Genomic DNA, 13,273 nt, shown 5'->3' with positions numbered 1-13,273 from the left:
GGATTTTGGGAAAGATGGTCTTCATACTGTTGTTTCTCTATAAGTATTTCCCTAGTGAATGTGAGAGAATATGTCTGTCTTTCCAGTTTCTAAGCAGGATTGCATTATAGATGAGAGTAGTTAACTTAAGTTTTTGTATGCCAAGTGTTTGAATTAGAAAGACAAAGTCAGCATCTGAGAATATAAGGCTTGCAAGTATGCATATGACAGGCTGACCATGCACTTAGGAGTAAAAAAAGTGAATCAAGGCCCATTCCCTGCAGATTATAAGGGCAGAAATGAGATTTCATTCTGATTATTAAATAATTCTTTGCCAATCAGATGGTGGAAGTTAAATAAAATGCAGTGATTAAGCAGAGCACACCTCTTAGAAGAAAAAATAGTGACATACTTATGCTAAATGAGTCTTCATTCACTCATACTTCATTCAGAGACAATTTTTATACTATGACCCTTTGCAAAGCTGAGAAAGACAAAGCGATCAAACCAAAGTAAGCGTGCCAACAAATACTAAAAATTAAAGTTACTTCAACTATTGAGTGAATTTGAAAAAAATCAGCATAAAGTTCGTGAATTTTTTTTACCCTCTCTCACCATGTTAGCAGGCTGGACCAGTCTGACATCCTAATGCAATAATTTTACTGTTAAATCTTACTTATTTTTAATTATAATTTTTTTATTACACTATTTTCAGGCCCTGATTATATCAAACAAAAATTTCAAGAAGGAGTGGAGATGAAAGAAAAATCTGAAGAAAAAGTCCAGGAAAAACCACCTACCCCAAAAGAGTCACCTCACTTTTATCGAAAAGGTACTACACCCCCCCGGACCCCAGAAGCAAGTCCAAGGCATAGTCCTCCTCTTTCTTCTGAGCCTTCCCCTTCAAAACATCTGAAAAGGCAAAGCTCCACTTCTGGGGCAAGACTCAGTCAAGAAAAAAAGCTTTTAGCCATTGAGAGTGTAACACCCACCATTAACAAGCCTTTATATTCAAAAGCACCGGTGAAGGAGGAAATAGCTGTGAAACATCAGCCAAAGTTTTCAGCCCATCACAATCCCATCAGCCCAGAAAATGGGGAGCTGCATGATCACTACCATGGTTATTATGTAAAAATGAATCCAGCAGTGCTTCCACAGGAGCTCAGGGAAGAAGATGAATATGCCAACCYATCACCATCAGCACTTGCACGAATACCACCCTCACAGAAGCCAAGTCCTGCCAGATCTGGGGGTAAGCCAGATGCCAAAGAAAACAAATCTGACACAAAAATTAAGAAAACAGAATTTACCGCACCAAAGAATCCAACTAATAATACATCTCTTTCACCAGTGGAAAATGAAGTGGAAAACAGCTCGGTAAGTACTACAAGAAACCTTTTYACTTTCAATGCCTTTTTGCCTCCTATTGTCAAGCTTTGCAACCGATAGAAAGGCACAGCTCATACCTCCATCCAAATTTCATCTGATTGTGGTCTGCTAGAGAGAACCCACTTCACTGAACTGGAGCAAAAAACAAACATTCCTGTCTTTAGTATTATCCTTTCTTAATATGAGGAAGGGACATTGGTAGCCAGATATTGTCAGAGTTTTGAAATACAAATCCTTATTGTATCTATAGCACAAGACTATTATACACCCCTCTGAAGTGTATTAGTGTATGTATATATATGTGTGTGTGTAGATACAAATATATAAATATATATGCGTATATATATTTATATATAACATATAAAAATATATGTATATATGTATACATATACATACACACACATGCTTGTTTTTTCCTCAAAACAATGTTTGTTGTACTTCAGTGGATAAGTGGGCAATAATAGTAGTTTTACAGCTAGGCTCCTGTAATGATACAGAAGTGATGTAATGATATAGAAATAACTGCAGTTATTTCCATCCAAAATAGATGTTATCATTATTTTCCTTCCAAAAATCCAATTAAAAATAAAATTTAAGTTTTTTCCCCCTTGCTGTTTAAAGGGCCATAGGGATTCCCTGATAGCTGTCATCAGGAGCTTTATAACTTGCATATATCCTTACAGTACAACTTGAATGTAAATGGAATCAACGCAGGGACTATTATTCATATGCCTAAGGAAAGATAATTTTGAAAAGCATGAAAACTGCTGATAACGATGAGTGATTCAGTTAAAATGATATAGTATATTCTAGCCCAATCAGCATGCATGGCATTTTTAGAACGTTAGGCCAGTGAATGTCACAGGCCAAACACCCTGGCTTGATACATGAGTTATGTTGTAGATATGTACTGGGGGAGGAGCTGTAAGATGACATCAATACAGACATTATACAAGTTTTTATTAAAGATTAGCTTTAAATGTAATGTGTTGTCCTCTAGTTATCTTCTGATTCACCGAGGAAATGCCATTTATATTTCTGGTTGTTTAAATGTATATTAAAATTAATTAAAAGCCTTTTCCAAGGTCACTTGAAGGTTAAGCAAGGTCAAAGAGCAGACTCTGAAAAAGAAGTAATTTAGTTAGTAAAGAGCCTTCTCTCTGCAACAGAGACAACTGCATGAACATGTGACAGAGCTCTCTAAAACTGAGCAGCCCAGAAAGCATGACCAGGGGGTGGCTGTTCTCTCTTTTTCCCAATACAAGAACTAGGGAACATCAAATGAAGCTAGCAAGCATCAGATTCAAACCAAAAACACCAAAGGGAAAACAAATACCTGTGGAGAGCCTATCCACAAATGTTGTGAATGCCAGAAGTGTGTTTGGACTCCAGAGGTGAAAAGATGTATTTAAGTAAAAAAGTCCTTTCAGAGCTATGAATACAAAGATACCACCTCTACAGCTCAGGAAGTTCTTAAGCAATAATTTTTGGAGGCTGGAGAGTATTCAGAGAGAAGTATCACTGTATACACTTACTCTGATCTCATTCTCTTCCCTGAATGTCTATATTTGACTGCTGCTGGAGGCAGGACTCTGGCCTTTAGTCCGACCTAGTCCAAATATTCTCCTATTTTCATTTTCTACTTCTCTGTATTAACATTGGGCTTTGAAAGCAAGTGTTTTTGCATCAAAATATATACTGATTTAGAATATTTACTTCTAAGAATGTTAGGTTGTTACAATAGCAGGGAAAAAATGTTTTTCTTTTTTGTCAGGAAATAGAGAAGGAAATTTAAAGCTGTTCATTCAGATCACTGTGAATCTCAATCTCGTTATTACTTAGAAATATCAGAATTATCAGTAGTCTTGGAAAAAAAGGAGAAACAACTAATAAGCATTCCTCTTCTATGTTAGAAAAAAAGCCAGGTCTGATGATGTCAAAATTACTTCCAGGCCAAGAGAAACTCAGGAAAATATTAGTTGTAGATCCTAGAGTTAACCTCTAGCAAATCAGGAGGTCTAGATAATTTGATAATGTTTCTTTTTTTAATAAGCATTGTTTCTCTGAAACATTTTTGGTACTCCAGGAAAAAAAATAATAATGTGTTATTATTTAGATGGAATAAAAATATGACCCTATTAATGAGATCCCACTAGCTCTAATCCCTGTAGCACTGACCTCAAGTGAAACAGTTGAACAACTGATACCAGACTTCATTAATAAAGAATTTAAAAATAAAAAACTATAAAAAGTTCCATCCAATGTGTGTTATAAAAGATAAATCTTGTCAAACTAGCTTTGCATCTTTAGATGACAGAGGAAATCAGGTGAAGAAGGTTATTTTATTTGCTTATACATAGCTATTTATTTTGACAAGGGAGCTAGAGTAATGCAAAGGCCAGATGTCACATTAAAATCATTGTTAAAGGCTGACCCATCATGCTCAAAAATAAAAGGAAAAACATCAGTAATTTGGTATTATTCCGATGTGGTCCTTTTAGACTAATTCTATAGTGCTATGTTACTGACATGCTTATTAGTCACATGGAAAAAGACGTAAAAGTGTTACCCATAAAGTTTTCAGAAAGACAGAGAAACACGGAGATTGATAAATAATGAAGACAACAGATCACCAATACAGACTGATCCAAGTCACTTGTTAAGAAGCATGGAAGTATAATTGTCCATGTTTCAGCACAGCTAAATTAAGCTCGTATACTGAAACACAGTTAATGCACCCTGAACATGCAGGATGGGAACCGGAAGAGGATGATGGATCAAGAGACAAGAGAGGCAACTGAACGTGGGTTCCCAGTCTGCTGCTGCCAGCAGAAGAGTTAATATAAAACTTAGATTTGCCAGGAGTGCATGGTAATCTATTTTATCTGTTTTTGGCACTGGTGCTACCACTTCTGGAATAAAATATAGTGTCCATAAATCGAATAGGACATTTAAAGAGAAAAAAAAAAACTTAAGAGAAAGTTCCAAAGAGCTACAAGAAGGACTAGAATGTATCTTCAGGTTCAACGGAGGTTCAATACACAAAATCTGTTTGACACATTAAAACACATTCTGTAAATACACTTGATAAAATAATTTCTCAAGCTAACAGGCAAATGTATAAGAAGAACTAGTAACTGAAAGTTAAAGTTGGATAACTTTAGGTTAAAAGTCTTGTTTGAAGCTGTTATAATGAGATCGGTTAATGTAAYATCAGTTTTTATAGGAGCCATTCCGGAGTAGTTTGATAATGAACATTTTTCCAAAATGGTACCCTGTAGTTCAGCAGGAATATACTCACGGAAGTTTTATGTGCAGATCAGACTATTGTTGACAATAGTTTTCAAATCTGCAGATCTGTATTACAGCTGATATCAGCCCTTTAACCTTTCAAACCTCACAGATGTAAGTTAATTCTACCTTGGGTAACACAAAGCTGCCAGGCTTGTAAATGTCAAGTGATCACGCACATAATTTTGGTCTAAATTGGAATTTTTRTTCAGCTCTGATGGAAGTAAGTGGGGAGAAACTTTCCCTGTTATTCCTACATTCCATCCAAACTGAATCGTGGTTGGGAGTAGRGGAGTCTGTGTCTTAGCAAACCAGGTAGGGCGCCTAAACAGCAGTGAATTGGCCTTCCAGAACAATCAGTATGAACCCTGAGCTTGCTGCCTCTTTTCAGGATAGGTAGAGGAGTAATAAGTTACTGTACATCAGCTACTGCTTGTTTACTGCTATAACAGGTCATCTGGGAATGGTCCCTGTGCTTCCTTTGGAGCACGCTAATTGCATTCTCTTTTTATCAGCACATCAGAAGGAAGGAAGTTAGATCTTAGAAACTCATTCTTACTATAAGGGCATTTTAAGAGATATGTAGATGTATGTATTTTTTTTCATATATTTTTTCTCTAGATGTCTGTATATTTTTCTGATAGAATAAATTTTCTACATGCTTGCGTATTTAACATCCTAAAATGATTAAAGCATTAAAGAGTGGCCTACTGGCCTAGCACATAGAAGGAAGGACTTCATACAGAATGACTGTTAACACTGCCTGAAGATTATTCTTTTTAATTTTCAGTATCGCCTTTCAAATTCAGAAAAACAGTAGCATGTTCTGAAATACTCCTGGACTGAGGTCAATAGGAAGTTGGAGTTACCCCATGACTAAGTTAAGACTGCACAATAATTGAAATCTATTTAATGTATTTTTTTTTATCCTAAACAGTACTGAGTGTTAGGAGATTTCAGAATTCTAGGGCTATATTAAGGAATTTTATTGTTTTAGCCTCTAATTTTAATTGCTTTATATTCATCCTGAAAAATATTTTTATTGTAGTTTTGAAAGTAAATCTGTCTGATCTTTCATAGAGGTTTAAAATTAAAAAAATTGTTAGGAAAAAGCATGGAAAGGGAGTAAGAGAGCATAATTTTGGAATGCAAAAACTTGATATATAACATCTATGAGCATTTCGTTAGATTATCTGAAACTGCTGTATAAAACTGTGCTGTGCTTTTTCTTGATTTCCAGTGAGAATACATTAAGAAAACAGATACATAACATATTATTTTTAGTTCTTTCTTCTAATTCAAAACTATTTCTCACGTCTGAATGAAACGTACCCTTATATTTGAATTTACATTAGGAACGTTGAACAACTTTAATTGTGGAAAAGTCTTCAACAGCTATTACAGTAATAAAATGGAGGTTTCGTATTTTCTGTAAGTCTTCTACATCCGTAAGAATGTAGTTGAAAAATGTTCACACAATAAGTTAGTGATAAGAGTATTCATTGTCTAAGTATCCCTATTTCTGTCATCATACTTGAAAAGCATCAGCAAATACTTGAGCCTACACTGCACAGAAAATATATAAATGTATTTCTCTTATTTGCTATAATGCATACACAAACAAYTGTTCAAAAATAAAAAGTTTGGAATCATTTCAGTGTTCGTAAGAAAGATCCATAGGAACCTGTCATAGTTTTATGAAGGTGAAAACATGCATAAAGGCAGTATAACAGTCGCTGTTTGTCAGCTGCTCCAAAATAGCTGTTTGCACGTAGGCAGTTACCCTAGTAAATGTGAGATAAATCATCCTTTTTTCACTTAGCATTAGGCATCTTCAAATTATCTTGTATTTACTGCAATATAAGGAATGCATAGAGACACTTAGCACARTCCAGTACTAACTATTTCTATTTGCTTGTTAGCAGCCTCTAGACCCCACTGGCAACTTGCATGTTCCATCGTGAATGGGAGATAATTTGAGGTTATCTTGGATTAGAGTAAAAAGTAAAGTAAAAAGAGTAAAGGATTGAATCGCAGCTGAAAAAATAATGTTGTAGCATATGTCCATAAGTACACATTTACTTGTCTGATATATGTCTTGCCTTAGGTCAGGTACTGCAGAGGCACTGGTGTTATATTATATCATCAGGGGTTTTTTTGCAGGTCAAGCATTAAGCCATACAGAATGTTTAGCCGGTTTTCTGCCTGTGTCTAAAATTGTTGCATTGTGCTTCTAGTACTGTTGCATGTAGTATGCTTCTACTATCATCTCTTTCCAGTTAGTATGGGATATAATTACCATGATGCTAGAAAAATAGATCAGTATTAGTCTGATCCTACAAAACCTCTGTGCAAAAACTTTATGCTAAACTTGGTGAACATTCCTAATGCAAGGGGATTATAAGACTAGTCATCATATTTCTGTGAGACTAGTCATCATATTTCCTGGCACTACATTTTAGGAAATAACTTTTTTCCCTCCCAAATTAAAACCTGATCATATGTTTATATTTTAGCTACATATGGGGTTGGTTTACTAGAGGTTGGAAGGATAGTTTTTATTCTAGAGTTTTTCTGCTACAGCTTTTTACTGCACCTGCTSTGGTCACTCTTGGACTGTTTGGACTAAATTTGGCTTTTGCTATTTTAAGCCCTTGCAGGACACTAAAGTCTTACTTATCGTAATTTGTCTTAAAGCATTAAATATTCATTTCATAGGTGTCTACAGAATAGGTAATGGTTCATAGTCTAATAACCATGTGTTCTACAAATATTGTTGGATCATTTTTTAGTATATCAGAAGGTTCTATTTTGAGCTGTTTGAGTTGTAGTCCCAATTTGCCATTCAGCCAAAAGCTGAGTCGCAGCTATCAGGATGCTGCTAGGATGTATTTCAGATAATTAATAAGTTCCTGGCTCAGCTGAACTCTATGGAGTAACTCCCACTAGCTCCAAATTTTCATCCAATAGGAGTAAACCAACTTGATTTCCATGATTATTTTCGAAGATATGAGACATTAGACACCCAAATCCAGCTGAATTATACTAGTGTTAAGAACTGATCTCCCTTATAGTTCCTTGCAAATCCTGGCCCAATGTACTTGTCARATCCGTAGGTGGGATGCTAAACTATAAGGATCTATTGACCTGGTTGTGGTCACACAGAAACAGATGTTGGATCCAGATCTCAATACTTTAATCACAGTACTATCCTCTCTGTTAAAAGATATGTAATATTGATATGTATGTACTATTGATGTTTATCATGCGAGTTTAGGGCAGAGGGATTGCAAAAGAAAAAGTGATTAAATGGAATACATTGTAAGGGTATAAATTTAATGCTGACATTCCAAGATTGAAAAACTTAGAGATTCTCAAATTACCTGTTGTTCCAAGTAAAACATATTTGTTGCTCAAAGTCTTCTGTATGGGTGTCATGCATAGATCTCATAGTTTTCAAATGAAGTTGGTGAGAATCATGAGTTCTGAATTTGTTGATGGGAATTTAGATTTCCTTCACGATAGAAAAGCATAGAGGTATTCAAGCTAGCAAAATTGCGACTGTAGCAAAAAGAAACAGACGCACTACTACAGCTGGGTTACTTCCCGTTCTGTGGTCAGAAGCGTAACCATACGTGGAACTATGCTCTCTTTTGTAGGCCTCTATCTTTCCCCAAGTGCCTCATATCTCTTGGTGCRTAGCAGCTTGCATGCAATAAGGAAGGAAGGAATATGGTTCTACTTCACTTCTGTGACCTGGTGGTTAAAACATAGCACTAGTAAATGGGAACTGGCATTCACAGTCCCTCTGACTAAGGTGACATGAAGTCCTAGTCCTCAATTACCCAGTGAATATTTTAGACATGCTACTTCTAAGCAAAAGCAAATGTTGCTGCTAATACCATTACCACTATGTCAAAGTTTGAGTAGCATCCTGATAATCTTACTGTTTGAACTTCAACATCTAGTTCCTCAGAATATTTACAGGTATCTCTGAAGAGATGCCAGGGAAACTCTGTGGCCTGAAATAGAGGTAGCAATTGGATTTAGACTCCCCTAAGTTTTAAGCAGTGCTTGACAGAGCATATTTTGTGACTTGTTCTTGAACAGAACATATTTTGAGACTTAATCAAGAACTTAGCAGCTCATCATCTTAATTGCTGTGTAAAGGCATGTTTTGGAAGAAAGTGTTTAATGGGGCTGTTTCTGGATTAGATCATGTGATATAATAATGACAAATACTATTCAGTAGCTTCCCCATTAAAATACTCATAAAATTCATAATAGCAAGTTCTTGTATTTTCTCATTCCAGTAATTATATAGCTAATATACCAATCTCATTAAGCATAATGAACTTTTACAAAGTATGCCTCTTACAGAAAGTGAAAAAACAGTGTATAATTTCTAATAAAATATATTCCTTCTTACAGAAACTAGTCATCTTTAACTAGCTCGGAGTATAGTTTTCTGCGTAGATTTTTCGTTGTTATTTTTTATGATTTAGAAAAGTATTGCCTAAGTGCRGAGTTCTTCTTTTCAACTTACAGTAAATATGCACTTCAATATATAAGCATATACAAATCTCTGTGGAAATATGTCATAATAAATCAAAGATGTTAAAAGAGGGCAGAAGAATTGAGAATTCCTATCGGTTCAGTGCATTATTTCAAGTCATTCATCAGGAAGCATCCATGTTATAAAAAATTCCAAAAGGACTTAAAAAATTAAAATGTTTGTTCTCTGGCTTCACAGAAAGACTAGAAATTAAATAATGATTAAGAGCTAGTTCTCTGAATTTAGCTCTAGCTAGGAAGGGAATGAATACTATGACTTTTCATTTCTTGACAAATTAGCTCTGTAAGGTAAGGATTTATTACCAGCAGGTTTGAAAGTAAATCAAAACAAGTTTTTAATCTTTAATGGAAACATTTCTGTGGATATTAGTGTAGAAGTAACTATCAGATAATCCTTTGGTTATCAAAAGATGGCTTTCCAGTGAGAATACTGACAACTGCATGTTCAATTTTCAATTTAGCTGCATACAAGATATGATCGGGCAAAATCCTTATTCTGTTTTGAAAGATGGTGGAAGCAGAGAAGGAACCTATGTAACGATGATGAGCAGCCCTCCAGCTTTCAAAAAGTAGTTCTTTTTTTTGTTATGGTTGGGTTTAAGCTGATGTTTATATTTTGATGGTTGGTTTTCATTTGTACAGTTGTATTTGTCAAACAGTTTATCTCAATGTGATTAAGAATAGCACAATAATATGCTCACACCCGTATTTATCCAACTCATTTTTTGCAGAGATGATATTTGGCACACCAGCACACAAAGAATAATGGCTAAGTTTCTTGTTTATCAGGAGCAGAATTTGTATCTTTAATRTTTATGTACTCTTTCAGAGCAAGATCCAAAAATAGTAAAGATGGTAAGGTCAGATCCTATTCATTGTTGTGCACTGTATGGAGGATTGCATTCATTTTGACATCTTTATTTTATTTCATTTTCAGGGCCCTAACTCAGTTATGATTGCCCTGGTAATGCTGTTGAATATTGGTCTAGCAATTCTTTTTGTCCATTTTCTAACTTGATTGGAATTAGGAAAGGTAAGAAAGATCTTGTTTCATATAAAGTCACTATATCCACCTCAGTTTAAGACTCCCCACCTCAAATTATAAAGATTTATTTGCATACTTTTAATGTTCCCTACTTTAATTTTAGCTATGCCTGAATGTGATTCAACATAGTTATTTAATTATGTAACTGTTTTGACCCTTCAGTGAAGTCATGACAACTAGTGGTGTTAGCCCACAGTTCCCTGCAGTTGTGTCATCCGCCTTTTAAATGGCACCAGTCAGACTCAGACACAGGGAAGGAGGCTTGCAATTAGGATGGGACGCAAGAAAGATGAAACTTGGAAAATTCAGCCAGGGGCCTGCTCAGTTCTCTGCTGCTGGCTTGTGGCTTTGGGGTCTTCTGAAAGCTGAAGCAAGCAGCCCTGGAAAACGCACAGAGTAATCTGCTGAAGCAGCCCCGCCAGTGAAGTGCGTTGGCTTCTCCATCTGTTCCAGCAGAGTGTGACTAAACTGGAAATGTTCGGAGCTGCACTTTTTGTTGATGGAAGCTAACAGCTGCCTTACTATTTTACCGTCTGATGTTTTTAGTGGGGAGATGGGAAAGCGACTGCCAGAGGAATGTGGTCAGAGGATTCTGTTGCTGTGGAAGTGATTCCAGCGTTCACTCCTATCTCATTAGAAGAAATAGTTAGTAGCATCAGTCACCAGTCTTATTCCATTACCTGCTGCTTTTAACATCTCCTGCAGTGTTCGGGGAGATTGAATTTCATTTGCCTGTGCATGATTCTGTTCATTCGCTGTTTATGAAATTTGATGTATAGCCGTAACATAGTATGTAGGCCAACCTGGAGAAAGTACTGGTTCTGCCTCACAGCAGAAGCAGAAAAGAAAGTCATTGCTCTATATTTTTCATTCAAAGATACAGTTCTTAAATTCATTTTCCTAAATCTCAAGAGTCTTTTAAGGTTTAGTAAGTAATACACTGTGACCGCAAAATTTAAAACAATTGATACCTTCCTAAAAGCCCTCAAATGCTTGTGCCATTGGCATCAAAATTTTTTGTAATAAAAGAATAAGGATCATAAGGCAGGATCAGCACATTATAAAGAGGAAGTGTAATACCAGAATAATCTAGGACAGACAAGATACAGGGTTTGCATGTTTGGTTGGGGTTTGTTTTTTTGTTTGTTTGTTTTTCCAAAAGTCTGGTGCTGTGGTAATTGGTGATTTGAATTACTATGTTTCATCACTGAGATATTTTGCCAGCAGTTAAAATAAAGTCTTGTCTGAGTGCAAATTAATGCCATGACAGCTAAGCTAGCTAATGCTCATAATAAATTATCATAATATTAAAATACTAGATTTGTGTTGAATACATTCAGGTAGAGCATTTAGAACTGTTAAGTGATTGTTTATCAATTTTATGCCTTCAGTGTCTTTAAAGTCCATTTATAATTTTACCTCAGCATTAAAAAAGCCTCAAAAGTTTTCATTTAGAAAGTTTGTCTTAAGTAGTTTCACAGCCCTTTGTTAAGATGATGTGATCATGTTTCTTTTATGTGTCATTTCTCTGTAATTAATGTACCCTATATTAATCAAAAGCATGCTTATTTACTTAACGTATATGTGGTGTGGTCATTTGGAAAGTAAATATTTTAATTTAAAACTACGAAAAGCAAAGGGCTTGTATTATGGTTTATTTTTTCTCTGTTAGAAAATATTTCATACAATATAGTTTTTGAACCTGTTTGTAAACTTTGTAAGTGTTTGCATGGTTTAATGGGCAACATTCTTAATAACTACATTAGCTGCCTCTTGATGCAGCATAGTGAAGTAATATAGGTGTGGACTGAATATTGTGTAGCCAAACAGCTCCAAGCAGGGCAGTAACGCCATGGTGTTTTTTACAGAAGTATGTTGAGAATCCTGTGTTTTGACCAGTGTGGATAAAGAAGAAAGCAGAAAGAGAGCAAATGAAAATAAAACCTGTATATTTATTTTTAAAAAAATTAAAATTCTGTTTTAAATATAGGAAAGTAATTTTTAAATAAGAAAAATTTTAAAAGTAACTGTGTAAGCCTTGACATAATGGACAAAGTGTTCCATCCAATACTGAAATCACCCCATCTCCTTGTGTGGAGAGATAATTTTGTAACTGACATATTTAATTCCTACTAAATGTTTATTTAAAATACTTTATGCTCTGGAAATAATGGGTAACAAAGCTTATGAAAATCTTTATAAATTTAAGTAAGCATGTTAGTACCATTTATAAATATGTATGATTTATAAGCTTTTTTAAAAACAAAGCTCAAACAAATTGTTGGTATTTTTCTAAAATGTGCACAGCTGTATTTTACATGAAAGGCTATTTATAATTGGTTGTTATACTGTACACTACATTTTGGACAGCACAATGAAGCCTGCCAATGTACTTAATAATGTCATTTTGTCTATTTAAAGTTTATTGCTGTCAAAGAATGAACTCTTTATCTATAAGTTTCTCTATTTATAGTTCTTGAACCCAAAATGTATAATGTACAGTTTTCACAACTGTATTTGCTCTAATAAAAATAAGTTGGTTATTAATAGAGTTTCAGACTAGTTTTTCCAGTTTATTTTTTCCCCGTGGAAAAACAAATCTACCAAATTCAACAAATGAGAAATGAAACCAAGAGAATTAGTGAAGTGCTGGCCTCTTTTAAATCATTGTGAGTTATTGCATTCAACAGAAGTATAAAAAAGATAAAATATGTAAAGTTTTCTTGTGTGTCTTCTATATAGGGGTTTTCCGTCTTTTAAAAATATTATCTACAGAAAGGGTGGTTTAATCATCAATCTTCTTTTAATCAGTCACTAAGTGATTTGTCCATGAACAGCTGCTTTTGTTAGTGAATCAACAACTTTTATAGACCTTCTCAAGTCTTCATAGGTTCAAAGTTAACATGAAGATTGGGAGCCAATATTCTACAAACACAAAATTCACCACAACTGTTGTAAAGCCACCCCATTTGCTGAGCTAGTAAATCAGAATAG

General features: G+C 34.9%; 1 protein-coding gene across 2 annotated transcripts in view; it reads left to right on the top strand.

Moving 5' to 3' along the window:
• JPH1 (junctophilin 1) overlaps nt 1-12,996 on the top strand; it is an 83,199-nt gene extending 70,203 nt beyond the window's left edge. The window contains exons 3-5 of one of the 2 annotated variants that reach the window (XM_085325236.1): nt 695-1,356; nt 10,172-10,267; nt 12,148-12,996. In XM_085325236.1, the coding sequence (XP_085181362.1) occupies nt 695-1,356; nt 10,172-10,252 (743 nt within the window). In that variant the 3' untranslated portion in view covers nt 10,253-10,267; nt 12,148-12,996. Of the gene's footprint in view, nt 1-694; nt 1,357-10,171; nt 10,268-10,441 lie in introns of both variants that reach the window. The other variant, XM_085325242.1, reaches the window with a different exon arrangement.
• Nucleotides 12,997-13,273: the final 277 nt, after the last annotated feature.

Source organism: Rhea americana, unplaced genomic scaffold (assembly GCF_003343005.1).
Source record: "Rhea americana isolate MKP2758 unplaced genomic scaffold, rheAme1 scaffold_121, whole genome shotgun sequence".
In the NCBI taxonomy this organism is placed as follows: domain Eukaryota; kingdom Metazoa; phylum Chordata; class Aves; order Rheiformes; family Rheidae; genus Rhea; species Rhea americana.
The sequence above is the reverse complement of the archived record's forward strand: the minus strand, read 5'-3'. Positions and strand labels throughout refer to the sequence as shown.